The 15,143-nt window shown below is 46.5% G+C and overlaps 1 protein-coding gene across 2 annotated transcripts in view; it reads left to right on the top strand.

Annotated features, from left to right (window-relative positions):
* The window catches only part of STX2 (syntaxin 2), a 285,012-nt gene that overhangs the window by 132,802 nt on the left and 137,067 nt on the right, over positions 1-15,143 (top strand). For both annotated transcript variants that reach the window (XM_085633339.1, XM_085633338.1), the window contains exons 5-8: positions 1,161-1,234; positions 3,896-4,004; positions 6,446-6,519; positions 6,606-6,743. In XM_085633339.1, coding sequence (XP_085489465.1) covers positions 1,161-1,234; positions 3,896-4,004; positions 6,446-6,519; positions 6,606-6,743 — 395 coding nt within the window. The remainder of the gene's footprint in view (positions 1-1,160; positions 1,235-3,895; positions 4,005-6,445; positions 6,520-6,605; positions 6,744-15,143) is intronic.

Raw genomic sequence — 15,143 nt, 5'->3', positions numbered from 1 at the left:
CTGATGCCCTCTACTTCAAAAGGGACGTCAAAACTCTACTATTGAACACACTCTTCTAATTAAGAATGCGCTGAACTCGATGCTGTGCTCCTATTGCCTGTAAGTGATTGTTTTTAATCTGATTTGCTCTTGATGTATATTACCCTACTTGTCGCTCTCAACCTTCCTACTCCCTTTGCCCACCCCAATTTCTGCTTGCCCCTGTTGTATATTGCCTCACTGTTTCCATGATTTCTCTCACCTACCTATTTTCCTTAGTCGACCTAAACCTATGTGAAGCGCTCTGATACCCTCCGGGGTCATGTCCGCGCTATACAAAACTTTTAAATAAATGAAGGCATGCCGTTTCCACCCTTCTTGTTGTAATGTACAGCATGTCGACACTCTTCCTTTGGTGCCGTTGTGTATTTGAAGAAACACAGTAGCTTTTAGGGAAGGATTGGTGCGCCTATTAAATGCAGTGACCTCATTACTGTAGCCTTTGCAAGGTGTCTTATGCTCTTGTATTGTTGACTGTCGAAGTTCTTTGAGAAAGTCATTCTTGGAGGTACACCACCTGATTCAGTTTGGCGGTGAAAGGAGACTTCCTTACCGTTAATGATAGATGTTCCTACTTTGAAGACCTGCACATGCACAGTCGCATCACATTTATATGCAAGTATCCAGCAGTGACGTCCATTCGGGCATGCAGTGCTGCAGAACCTCTTCACCAGGTAGGTAGAAGGCCTTTCTCATTGCTTTTCCATCAGAGTGTACATGCGTGGAGATGACACTGCTGAGTGACTTACTACTGTATTTCTTCCTGGATGCATACAAACCCACCACTTTGTCAAGCTCCAGAAGTCTGAATTTCACTTGCCAACAAATCTGACATTGGAGTGCGACTGTAGTATGACCTAGGCGGAAGGCCCCAGCATTCATGTTTTCATTACTTGTAGTACTGTTGCAGGATGCGGCCATTGAGGGCAGTGTTTGCGGTGTTTATGGAATTATTGCTACTGTAATGACATCCCTTACAGCTGATACCCTGCTGGTTAGACCAGAAACTATCTGAGCAGTCACATGGTGGTGGCATCGATTAATTGCCATTATTTATCATTGGCAGATGACTGGCAGGCAGATTTAGAATGTGGTCGATAACATTTGCTTTGCTTTTTTAGCTATTGAACAGAGCTTCGAACAGGATGCCAGCGCTAACAGAACCTCCGTGAACCTCCGGATACGAAAAACCCAGGTAGGAGACCCTGCCCTGTTAGAACCTGAGTAGGGCGAGCTCCGTCAGTGGAGTAGGACTGCTCGGAACAATCTCCCCAGTGTGCCGTGGAGCACCTGCTCCAGACACAAGGGGCGAGGATCTAATACACTGGGTTGTAGAAGGAGGCGTGCTTGCATGCAATGTAGGGCTTTGCATGAGGCAGGCAATGTGTTGATTGGGGCGGGGTGAGAGTGCATTTTGGAGGTGGAGATGTTGAGTATTTGAATGTCTGCATCTGACAAGTCTTTATGTAACTCCAAGACCCTGTAACGCCATGCAAACAGTACACATTCGGGCAGTGGTTAATTTGTAAAATAAAAAGTTCCGTTGCTCTCCTCAGGAGGCAGCGCTAACCGGAGAAATGTGATGGTGCAAACTGCCTCCTGACTAGAGCCCCGGCACTTATTATTCTGGAGAGGACTTGGCCTAATGGCTAGAGCTGCCGATTTCGGAGCCGGGGAACCGGGTCCGAGTCTCTGCGTGGCTCAAAATCCTGTGATAATGGGGAAAATCATCTGCCTTCCAAATGAGTGGATCCTTAATTGGTGCTATATCACCAGTGCTGACGACTAGGTGCCGGTGCTGAGCACCAGAAAGCCCCTGCTCAAATTAAGCACTGCATGAGGGCCTTTATGTATAGGAAATGATGCACCTTATGCATATTTATGCTTATAATGAGAAAGAGAGCTGGCACTTCAGGTAGAGTTAACTTTATTTGTTATCTCTTTACACACACCATCCAAATCATAGTCTCTTTGTCCACGCAGTGTACTGAAGTGTTTGCGGCTATGCCGTCCTGCGCAAGCTGCCCACTCTGAAATAGGAAGGTGCTGCTACCTTAGTGACCAGCACTCCTGAAGTTGTGGCGCTTCTAATTTTTTCAGTTTTTTTTATCAATGACGCACCATATTACATAATGCATGCACAAAAGCATTCATAGTACCTTATAATATCACGATCTAACCTCTTCTAAGGGTATAATCCATTGCAAACTAGTAATTTGTATATATCTGGTTATGTGTATATTACCTTACGAAATAGTGTTTTCTTTACGCGATTTGTGTTCTGCGTTGGAGCATGCCACCTATTCTCAGTCAAGTGGCTTTCGCTGGGCACTCCTATGAACTCTTTTTGCCTTATTAGTTGTCAAAGCACACTGCCCGACAATGGGTTAGTGTCCTGACCCAAAGCTAGTCCCCAAGCACCTTATCCCAGCACCAGGCTGTTTTCTTGCATTCATTCATCAGGCAGCCACTGTATCCAAGCATGAAAGACTGTCACATTGTCTTATATAGAGAGAAAGGGGAAGGGCTTTATGCATCTTAGGGAAACATACCTGTCCAAGTCATTCCTGCCCGTCAGCTAGACACCTGTTCATGAGGGTCACAAAAGGAATGCAGGTGGGTGTACAACCAAACCGATCCAAGAGACATGTTGGATATCATTGGTCCTAATCTGTGGTAATGTTTGCTGTTTTTGTTCCTTTTATGCTGGAATGATCTGCTTGTGTTAGTGTTAGTGCTATCTTGGTGATCCCAATGCATATTTGCTACCCTAGGTTAGGGGAACATGATTCTCCACTGTGGTACATTTGTGTTGTGTTTACTGATTTGAGTGGAACGAAACAGGGTATGTCCCGAATGCAAGAATTCTCTGACTGTTCTGTTCTCCAAGCACATTTTCACAGTTTGTAAGGCCTAACAGGAGGGATGTGATAACCCTCTGTTTCCCCTTTTTCTGAAGAATTGCAGCTGTACCCATGTCCCCGGGAGATAGGGAAACGTAACCAGATGTGCTCCCCTAAAAAAGAGGGGTTAGACAACAAAGGGGCACGTCATGTCCTTCGGACTTACAAACTTCAAATAGATGACATCTTTTGTAAGAAACCAGGGCCAGCACCATGTTTCAATTTAAACACCCCATCGCATTTCATATTTTCAAAGGAATACAAAACACACATGCACCGGTAGAACATTTCACATAAAGATTCTTGGTGTCTTTGTAATCCTGTTTGTTCATGAGGGAGAGGATTTGTGCTTTTTTGCTGTGCTTCTTTCACATCTAGCCATCTTGGTGTTCATATGTCAGCCCGTCAGCAGTTAGAACCGCGGTACCAGACCGGTTTTCTTAATGATTTCTGTGTCTTAAACTTTGGGATGACTGGGTCTAATCTGAGGAGGCATGGTACGCAAAAAAGTGAGGGATTGGAATCCCACACCGAGGGATTGCTAGTGGTTACACTTCTTGAAAGTATTTCTTCCATCGACTTCTGTGTGTTTGATAAAAAAACAGGCCAGAATGAATTGCCTCGTTCCCTTTTAGCATTTTGTATGTATTACTGTTCATTTGTTGAAAGAACTATAACTTTTAATAGTCCACTAGTTGCTAACGAGCACTTTGGACCTTCTGCGTCATAAATGATTTAATCAGTGGGGTACTGCTGGTTTTTAAAAACTGTGCTGCTATAGCATTCAGTGCTTTACTGGCAGGAGGGTGGGCTGGGGTCTGTGCGCTCTCCGTTTAGGGCAGTATTCTTTAGGAGCTGCAGTGTCTTTGGCTATTCTTGCTTGAGGATGTAATGCAGATATGTCCTTGTTGACTTTTATGGTCTTTAATGGTGTTTTTTAAAACTTCTCTCAGCATTCAGTATTGTCTAGAAAGTTTGTGGATGCCATGACGGAGTACAACGAGACACAAACATCTTTTCGGGAACGAAGTAAAGGACGGATACAGCGACAGCTGGAAATCAGTAAGTGTGCTGTGGGTGGGTTTGTCTCTCTTGAAGTTCTTTGGGTCCTTGAGGTATTTCTAACCTAGTCTTTGTTCCATGATCATGGATTATCACGCACACTCTTTTTAAGACTCACCTAGGACTGCACTTGTGTTGTCTGTTAAGAGCCATTGTTCCCTTACAGTGAACTGATAGCCCGCCCATTGCCTACCAATGGTTGGTGTCATTGTCACTCTTGTTTGCTTACTTCTTACTTATCTGTGTGGACCTTCCTTTCTGTTCTTGTGTTTCTTCATGCCTCCCTCTGGAGCTTGAACTCATTACTGTGTCCTTTCACTGCTCATTTTTTCAGGTGCTACATTGTTCCTGTTGTTTAAGGACTCTACAAGAGTGCGTGTATTTACCCTCATATTCTCCTCTGACCCATTCAGCACACTCTGTATTCCTCTGTCTCGCCCGTATGCTCTCCCACTCCACCTTGTTGCCTTTTTACCTGTGTGCTTTCTCCCCAACAGCTCCAGGTTACTGTCTTTCGCACATTTGTTCCCCCACCTGTTCCTCGGTGTTGCTTCCCCCACCTGCATCCCCCGTTTTGTTACTGGCCCCACTGGTCTCCAAAGTTACTTCTGCCCCCACTCCCCATGTTGCTTCCCCACCCCACTGCATGTAAAAGCTGCCCCAGCCATGACTCTTGTTGTTTATGGCCCCACCTGTACTCCCCGAAGTCGCCTCCCCCTCTTTCAAAAAGAAAGAACTGTTGCATGTTCGTTTTACATTTTTTTTTTTTTTATACCGATCCAACTTCAATCAGTAACTAAAGAGAAAAATACAACTCTTCCATTTTGTAGGTTCGCCCATCCAAGCTTTTTTTATTTTTGAAAACCTATTTAGCCATGTGCCACAGCATCTGGAATGATGTGCCGAATGGCTAAAACCATTGTCGGAGCTGATAGGTCCCAAAGGTTAGACATGTTTACTTTACCAATGCTTGTTTGTGAATTTCATCTTTGACTCAAACTGTGGCAGAAGAGCTGCACTGGTGATATTGCTGGGGGATTCAAATGAGACTCAAATTTAAAGCTGTCTGGCTTTTTTCAGGGGGGGGGGGGGGGCTTTGTGTGAGGCCTAAGGCTGCCAATAGCGGTCGAAGCAGCTCTAACCAATCTCTGGCCTGTTTTCTCAACTAAACACATATTTCCAGGTTGAAAACACAGCGTAAAAGACCGAGCGGGAGGAATGCTTCATTTCCTACACTTGTAGGATCTGTTAAGAAACCAGCGTATCCTCTCTTTTTAAAGTGTGTAAAAGTAACAGGCTGGGATAGCATGCACGGTTTAGAAAGTACAAGTCAAACTGTTTCTTCCATTTTTGAAACAGATGCTTTTTAAATTCCCCTGGAGATCTTGCGTCCTTTCCTTCTCGTCAGGTCATGCATACGAAAGGCTTTAGCTGAAGTGATACCAGTTATAATAGCTGGGAAAAACTGGTCTGGTTGTTCCTGGGGCTGGTCTTGAATATGTATTGCGATATTCAAATTATATTTTGAGCTAAAAAGTGCAAACAAGTCTAGCCATCATCTCCGCTGTCTAAAAGGTTCTGTTGGGTAAGATATCCCTTTAAATATTCATATCCTGTCAGCTGGGCGATTTATGGCAAATCTTTATTTTTTTGTGGATGTGAGCCGTTTTATTACCTACATGTGTATTACCTCCACCCTCATTGCACTACTTAGTTACGCTCCCCTTGGGCTCTCATTCTCCAGGGTGCTTTATTATACTAATCATTGTCCAGTACCACAAACCCTGCCTCCATAATTTGTGGTGATAAAATCCTTAATTGAAAGAAGGTAAAATTATGACCAGATCTATCGACCTTTCAGTTTTTACTCAGCGTGTTTCCTCCTGGAGTTCACACAATGCCGCGAGTTTCTGTGTTTCTGTATGTGGATTAATGTAACCGCTGCATTGCTTCCACTGGGACAAGAGGAGTGCTCAGCTGATGATATGAATGCAGGAACAGAAGGCCGTTCGCAGAGAGGCAGGCTTAAAATGTTATTTAAATAACTAACATGTCTTTTTATCCCACTTCGGTTTTTAGACCTTTCAGGGTTTTTTGGGGGGAGCTAGGTAGGCGAGGGGTGATGAAGGGTGAAATCCTGGCGAATTAAACAGCTATTGTAGACCACGGATTGCTGCAGGCGACCACTACATTTTGTTCCCATCAACAGGACTGAGTAGTTAAAAAGACAGATTTAAAATTGTGTGTTTGCTTACTTCAGATTAGTGAATGATTGCAGTATTATTACCTTGACTTGTATGAAAAAAAAAAAAATTAGCAGTGGACATGAAAAAGGCCTTTTCCCCATTTTTCCTCTGCAGTTTATTGATTGGTGAGGTTCTAGGTATGTTCTTTAAACATGGTTATTTTTTACATCCTCTTTACTCTTATTTTCTCCTCAGCTGGAAAATCCACGACAGATGAGGAGCTTGAAGAGATGCTTGAGAGTGGCAACCCTTCCATCTTCACATCTGATGTATGTATTGTGTGCTCTCCATTGGTCATGAAAGGTCTCTTGTCACGTGCACAGTGATATTAAGCATTGCTCCTTCTCCCTCAAAGATCATTTCGGACTCCCAGATCACCCGCCAAGCACTCAACGAGATCGAGGCGCGTCACCAAGACATCATGAAGTTGGAGTCCAGCATACGAGAGCTCCATGACATGTTCGTTGACATGGCTATGTTGGTGGAGACACAGGTACAACTCGAATTTGTGTGTGCTTGTTTGTGTTACCTTTCGGGCACCGACTTGTATAGAGCTTGCTTTGTGGATGAATGCTCTCCTGGCCTTCCATCAATCTTCTTTCCGACTGAAGTGGTAGACAAAGAACATTGCATAATAAGACACATTTTACAAACCTAGCTGATGTGACTGTTGTGTTTTCGGTTGAAACAGACTCGATGCTTTGTTGGTGTACTCGCCAGATGTACAAAGCAGATGAATTATGAAAACCATCTTCTGGACTATGAAATCCCTACGCAGTTTGACAGTCACTCAGTTTGCTTGAAAACGTTTTGCCTCTGCCACAGACCAGAGAACAGCTCCCCTGTGTGTTAGCAACACAATATGGGACTTGAAGCTAAGCAAAGTATGCATGACCCATTTTCTGTAGTACTTGCCTAATGAGTAGGTATTTGCTCAGTTCTGACCCTGTTTGCCCTGATTACCTCCTGAAGCTGCCTTCGACTGGATGCCTGTCGAAGGACAGAATTGTAGATCACATCAAGTCAGACCTTTGATCATCGTGAACAAGCCTAGCTCAAAGCTTTTTGGTATTGGTCATGGCACAATGGTTGACGTAGGCCATTATTCAGCACTTTTTCGCCTGGTATTCCCCCAACGTGACTTCTTAGACCTTCTTCGGCCCAGTTACAGAGTCCCCAAGATCAACAATGACACTTTGGCCGGACTTTTCAAACCAAGTTGTGGAAATCTGAAATACCATGCCCCTTGATCAACACACCTCTACCCGCTCTTTCTTTTCTGAAAACATTTAAAACCTGGCTTGTTAAATCCTTTAACTGATATTTGGCTATTCTTCAGAGTTTTGCCACCAAGATGTTATAATGGGTATTGTGCGATTTACAGTTTCTTTATCCGTGAGAATATTCCCTTTCTATTCTATTCTTGGATGCCCCCACAAATTCTCCAAATGTTATGTCTTGCTCCTGTTAGCCTTTCATTCGCTGGCCCTACTCCTTTCTTGTTCGTTTTCTCACATCAAATTACAGCAGAAGTGTTGAACCTTTTTCACAAGGTGAAACCACCTTAAAATTAATAACCGTTCTGAAAATGAGTGTGCTGCTACCATCAGATGATTTAATTGTGACTAAAATCTGTTAACATCCTTTGTTGTGCTTATTCAGTTTCTCGTGAGTTCTAAGTCCGGACCAGAGGTGAGGATTATGCTGTAACTTTCTTTATTCCTTACAGCCAGCCGTGTTTAACTTTAACCTTTCTTAACAAAAAACGACCACTCCCATGGTGCTATACACAGTTCATGCACAGTCCACCAATCAGCAGTCTCCGCCATCCCTCAGGGCCAGTGCTTCCTGTGGCAACTCCTCTTTCTTGACTGCGAACAGAAAAACCTTGCGTTTCAATCATTCTTGGAAACTTCGGAACCTGAAACAGAACAACCATAACAAACCCTGACTCTGTTCTCCGGGACACCCAAACTCAACTCTACGCTTAAACGACGAGTATGAGAACATGATAACATGGAAGATAACACAGACAACTTTGTGAGGCATACAAGTTATAAACGAACTGAAGCATACTCCTACCACACAATGAATCTTCTTGCTGACAGATACCATCATGTGTACACACCTCGTGGGAACCAAGTAGTTCGTCAGAGCCCTGCGAGGGAATAATCCTCGCCTCCGCGTCCTTAATAGAATTGAAACTTTCCGTCATGCTTACTAGGAAATATTTCATTCTATGTTAGGACCGGAGGCGAGGATTATGCGCATTCAAAGCTTATCAACCACTAGCAAAGCCATGTTTACTACTGGTTTGAAATAGATACTCTTGAACATTGAGTCTGATGACCAGTCAGCAGCGTTCAAAATGTCTTCCAGCCTGGCTCCCAGGAAGAAAGCTTTTGACGCCATGGCTCCGCGAACCGAATGGGTGCCGAACTGCATTTATGCCCGCTTCTTGCATCACCCATCGGATCCAGCGTGCTAGTCGGTCGTGTAACAGCTTTGAAGGGCTTCCGTAAGGAAATCAACAGCCGACGCTCCCCAGGGTGGCGTGCCTCTCCTGTCATGCTTTCATACTCCTTAAGGTGCATGAACTGTGTATAGCACCATGGGAGTGGTCGTTTTTTGTTAAGAAAGGTTAAAGTTAAACACTGCTGGCTGTAAGGTATAAAGAAAGTTACAGCATAATCCACGCCTCCGCGTCCTTAATAGAATTGAAACTTTCCGCCATGTTTACTAGGAAATTATTCATTCCCACCTACAGTGTACCATGAAAAGACCAACCATTTTTTTAAACAAAATGTAAATTGCAGCCTAGATTTTGAGCATCTCATTTACAATAGAAATATTACCATTGGGTCAGGCACTCCAAGGGAATTAATGACAGGGTGGAGTCATAGGCCTGAGTCCTAATACTAGGATGATGATGCTGGAATCTCTACCTGCTGCCGCAGGTGTTTGATGTTATCCTTGTTTCTTGGTTTGGATTCCCATATGTCATATCTTTCTGAGATCTTGCACTTGCGTTGACCCAGCAAGTGTGTGCAGTGGGAAGAGGTAAAGGATCATTTGCAGTCTTATCGGCATTCAGTTGCTTACCTCAACCCTCTCTGTTCAAGTCCCCAGTTGATGCAGTTTTTTTGCAGGGGCTGTCCTACATGTTTCATAATGCTATAAAGAGACCCTAGCGCGCTCGTTTTTAATGGAGGCTCCAGATCAACCCCTGCTCAGCTACACTCAAAACTGTGTTTTTGGTGGCATCTCTTAATCTCTTCTCGTCAGTGAGCTGCAAGCACTCTGTACCCATCTTCCCTTTACCTATTTCTACCCAGACCCACTCAGTATCAAAATTGAAGAAGCTAGTCTGCCTAAGGTATTAACTTGCTTCATATGGTGCAGCCCGTTATACTCCCCTCCCCTATCCCACCAATGAGGAGTGATTCCATTGGCGGTACCCTTGTAGGACAGTCAGGTTTTGTATCCACAGGATGAAGGAGTTCAGTACTGATGATCAGCTCGGATATGTGGACAAGAAAAAGGGCAAAGTGGTTCAAAAATAGACGGTGTCAGTGAATTATACTCTGCATTGCATCTTGTATGCCACGGTGACTCTCGAGGAAGAAACCCTGACCCATTCCACCAGAGCAAAGGCATCTGCCTTGGGTGTGACCAGGGGAGTGCCTATAGCAGAGATATGTTGTGTGGAGACATGGACGTCCCTTCACACATTTGTTAAGCATTATTGCTGCGATTCAGAGGCGGAAGGGGTGGTCATTTTGCTCTTTCTCTGCTGCCTGATTTTCTAGGCTAACCACTCCTTCAGCCCCTTCGCCAGGGACAGGGTATTGCAGCGTTAGCTATTCAAAGGTGAGGAAGCTCTGGTAGAACTATCCATCACAAAAAAATGCTTTGGTAGCTGTTTTTTTGGTGGCTACTCTACCTGCAGACTCCTTGCCGATCTCACCCACATCCCCTTTCTGAAGGATGGTGATCGGCATCTGTTGAATAGTAGGGTTCCAATTTAGTATTGTTTTACTGCACGCTCACTGTCAAATTCAGCTGTCCTCGTGTCTGCTTCTAGAGGGTTGTAAAAACTGAATGAGGGACTGACATAGGTTGCCGGGGTGGTGCTATATGGCTCCAGTGACGTCCTACCTGCTTTGCAACCGACGTTAAGCGGGAGCTGTGGCTACCTACTAGTGCAGGAGAGCATGCATAATTTCTAGATCAGCCTGGTGGCAGAAAGGTATTCAAAAAGTGAGGAATCTGCAGTTAGTAACAATCTTTTTGATCTATTTTTCTAAGGTAAGTAACTGTTGGAGGCATATGAGCTGCAGATTGTACACTTTGCATAGATCGCCATCTGGTGTTGGGCCCGGATGTTTGCAGTTTGTTTTTCTTCTTGGACAGTCTTTGGAAGTCACGAGTTCGGTGACTCCTCCTTCGGTCCGTACTGCGCATGGGCTTCGGCTCCATCCTCCGATTGTTTTTTTCCGCCATCGGGCTCGGATGTGATACTTCGTGCTCCGGCTTCGAACCTTTCCAGTTCAACCTTCGACGGAAAATCCTCGTCCATTGAGATTCTTAAGTGAAATCATCTTCTTCATCTCTCTCGGCGGCACTTTTCGATTCCAGACATCGGCACCGGCCTACGGGCCTCCCTCGACTCCGGTCTCGGCCGATGGAAAGGACTCCCTTCAAAAAGTGCCCAAACTGTGGGTCTAAATTTCCCCACACCGACCTCCATCAGGTGTGTAACCTCTGCCTCTCTCCCGAACACGAGGCTCGAGACTGCCCCGCCTGCAAGTCTTTTCGATCGAATAAGACCATCCGGGATCGAAGAGCTCGACGCACCATGGCGCACTCATCGACTTCGGCTCCACCCGACCTCTTCGGAGACGACACCGGAGCTTCGGGGCAGCAGCACACAGAGCAGGAGGAAGAACTCATCAGCGCTTCAGAGGCCGACGACTCTGACCTGGAGGAGATAACACCGGCGCAGAGGGTCATGAGTACTTTGCCCCCTCCCACTCCCGTACCCACACCGAAAGAGACTCCGGTTACACCTTCGCCTCCGGGCCTAGGGAAAACCAAACATTCAGCTTCTATCACTCAACCTTCGGGCCCGGTGTCGAAGCATCACAAGTCTCCCGGCGGCTCGGGCTCGAGCCAGCCTACTCCTGGTGCCGAAAAACACCGTTCGGCACCGAAGAAAACCACGCCCAGTTCGGCTCCGAAGTCATCGGGCTCGAAACCTGCACTCTCGGTGCCGATTAAGCATAAGCCCCTCGGCACCGACGCTCCGGCGCCGAAGACCGCCTCGGCACCGAAGAAATCGGAGACCCCGAAAAAGCATGGCATGGAGAAACCATCGAAGCCCTCGGCTCCGAAAACATCGGCACCGACAGACGATTCGGTGCCAGAAGAACTATTTACGCCTGATCCTTATCAAAAAACTTTAACAAAGGATCCAAAGACTGGTCATTTAACTTTGTCTTCCAAAAAAAGACATTTACACAAGCCAGATCTTCCTCCACCGCCAAAACGGAAGGACTCTGCCACATCCCCCTTCAGAGTACCCTCCCCACCACCTCCTCCACCTTCTCCACCTCCTCCACCTCCCATATCTCCACCACCTTTGCCTCACCGCTCTCCAACCCCATCTCCAGACCCTGATTATGGAGATCCAGATTATGACCCGGCAGACGCCCCACTAGACCCCATACCTCCAGGGACACCAGACCCATGGGAGGATTACCACAACCCCGATATACCAGATGTGCCTCAGGATGACATTTATCCATCCAGGCCGTCTCCTCCAGAGGACTCCCTGGGGTTCCACCACTTAATACAGTGGGCGGCACACTACCATGGGGTAGAATTACATAGCGAGCCAGTTCAGGACGATTTCCTGCTGGACGCTTTTGATATACAAGATAAGGCCTCAGCAATATTGCCCATGCTAAAAGGGTAACCAAACATGCTGCAGAGGTGTTCAAGGACCCAGTCAGAGCTAGGGTACTAAACCCCAGGATAGAGAAAAAATATAAAGCAGCCCCCACAGATCCTGCATATATTAAAGGACCTGCTCCCTTGGACTCTTTGGTGGTATCCACAGCTAGGAAGCGGGCTAAGTCTCAATCCTCAGGGGAGGCTCCCCCACCAGATAAGGAGTCAAAGCTCTTAGATGCGTCTGGTAAACGCACTGCCTCGCAGGCCGCAATTATGTGGCGCATTGCCAACACACAAGCTCTGCTTGCACGTTATGATAGAGCACATTACGATGAACTGGAGGCTATCATGCAACACCTCCCAGACAAACATAAACACAGGGCTCAGGAGCTAATACAGGAGGGAAAGCTCATCACCAATACCTCAATTAAATGTGCCCTCGACGCAGCAGACACCGCTTCGAGAGCGATAAACACCAGTGTTTTGCTTCGTCGTCATGCCTAGCTCAGAATCTCAGGGTTTAAGCCAGAAGTCCAGGCATCTATATTAAATCACCCCTTTGACCAACAACACCTATTTGGTCCAAAGGTGGACGAAGCATTGGAGAAAATGAAAAAGGACACGGATACGGCAAAGTCTATGGGGGCATTACAATCCCATACCCCTAGACGTTCATTTCGTCGTTCCTCCTTTCGGGGCACAGGCAGAGGTTACTCTGCCGATAATGGCTCTACTTCCTACAAGTCCCCTCCTCAGAATACCTTCTCAAAGGGCTATCAGAGAGGTGGATATAGAGGAAACAATAATAAGGGCAGGGGCAAAACCAACACCACCCGTTCTGCCACACTGCCCGCCCAATGACTTTCCCCCGCTTCCCCCAGACCATTCCACTCCAGTCGGGGGCAGGCTACAACATTTTCTTCAGACCTGGGAGACCATAACATCAGACAAATGGGTGACACAAATTGTTCAGCCAGGCTACTGTCTCGAACTAACATCTACCCCACCCAATATTCCACCCAGGCACCGTACACTGTCACAAGAACACACCACACTGCTCAAACAGGAGGTGCTCTCCCTCCTACAAAAACAAGCTATAGAGCAGGTCCCCGTCAATCAGCAAAATCTAGGGGTCTACTCTCTGTATTTTCTAATCCCAAAGAGAGATGACACCCTACGGCCCATTCTAGACCTCCGGCCTCTAAATGCATACATACATTCGGACCATTTCCATATGGTCACCCTCCAACAAGTTCTCCCTCTCCTGTGTCAGGGAGACTTTCTCACTACACTGGACTTGAAAGACGCATACTTTCATATTCCAATACACCCTTCTCACAGGAAGTACCTCAGGTTTGTGGTGGACGGTCAGCATTACCAATTCAAGGTTCTCTCCTTCGGGGTCACAACCGCACCACGGGTGTTTACCAAATGCCTAGCGGTAGTAGCAACTCACCTCAGAAGGCAACACATTCACGTCTTCCCTTACTTGGACGACTGGCTCATAAAAGCCGTGTCCTACAGCCAATGTGTGCAACATACAAACAGCACCATCCAACTGCTCCACCGGCTAGGCTTCACGGTGAACCATCAAAAGTCCCACCTCATACCATCTCACACAAAGCAATATCTCGGGGCCACTATAGACACCTCCAAGGCTATAGCCTATCCCAATTCAGCCAGAATCGCAAGCATACAAGCCTTGCGCCAAACATTCACTCTTCAACACTCTCTCCCAGCACGAGTGTTTATGAAGCTAAAAGGGATGATGGCATCTTGCATCTTCATAGTGCCCCATGCAAGACTCCACATGCGTCCACTCCAAGAGTGCCTAGCACGGCAGTGGAACCAGGCCCAGGGACAGCTGACGGATCTGGTGTTGGTGGACGGCCGCACCCATCACTCTCTGCAGTGGTGGAACACCACAAACCTTTCCAAAGGGCGGCCGTTCCTGGACCCGGTTCCATCAGGTGATTCTAACGACGGACGCATCGCTCTCCGGCTGGGGAGCGCACCTTCTACACCTCACAGTGCAAGGTCTATGGACGCCACAGCAAAAAGTACTCCACATCAACCATCTGGAGTTATTGGCGATCTTTCTAGCCCTGAAATCCTTTCAGAAACAAATTTCAGCCAAAGCAGTCCTCATTCGCACAGACAATATGACTGCGATGTATTATATTCAAAAACAGGGGGGGACACACTCTCCCCAGCTCTCCCGCTTAGCACAGAGCATATGGAGATGGGCAATTCCACAAAAAATCTTTCTCCTGGCACAGCACGTCCCAGGCATACAAAACACCATGGCAGATCTGCTCAGCAGACAAACGCAGCAAATGCACGAATGGGAACTGCATCCACAAGTTCTTTGCCCATTCTTCCACAAGTGGGGGCATCCTCAGATAGACCTCTTCGCCACCCACGAAAACAAAAAATGCCCAAGCTTCGCCGCCTGATACCCACACCCATTGTCCAAAGGCAATGCGATATGGATGAACTGGTCAGGCAAATTTGCATACGCCTTTCCACCTCTCCCGCTAATTCCATTAGTGGTAAGGAAGCTACAGCAGCACTCCCTCACGCTCATTCTGGTAGCCCCAACATGGGCCAGGCAGCCGTGGTACACCACACTGCTACAGCTATCGGTGGTACCACATCAAAAACTGCACCTGTCCCCATGCCTCCTAACACAGAACCATGGAGAAATCAGGCACCCGGACCCAGCTCAGCTCAACCTTGCGATCTGGCTCCTGAAATCTTAGAATTTGGATACCTTAACCTTCCCCCTGATTGCATGAACATTATCAAGGAAGCCAGACGTCCTACCACTCGAGCATGCTATGCCGCAAAGTGGAAGAGATTTGTTGTTTACTGCCGTAACAATACAATCAACCCTTTAGATGCATCCATACAGCACATCATATGCTATCTGCTCCAT

The sequence above is a fragment of the Triturus cristatus genome, chromosome 11 (assembly GCF_964204655.1).
Source record: "Triturus cristatus chromosome 11, aTriCri1.1, whole genome shotgun sequence".
Classification (NCBI taxonomy): Eukaryota; Metazoa; Chordata; class Amphibia; order Caudata; family Salamandridae; genus Triturus; species Triturus cristatus.
This window is presented reverse-complemented; position numbering and strand designations above follow the sequence as displayed.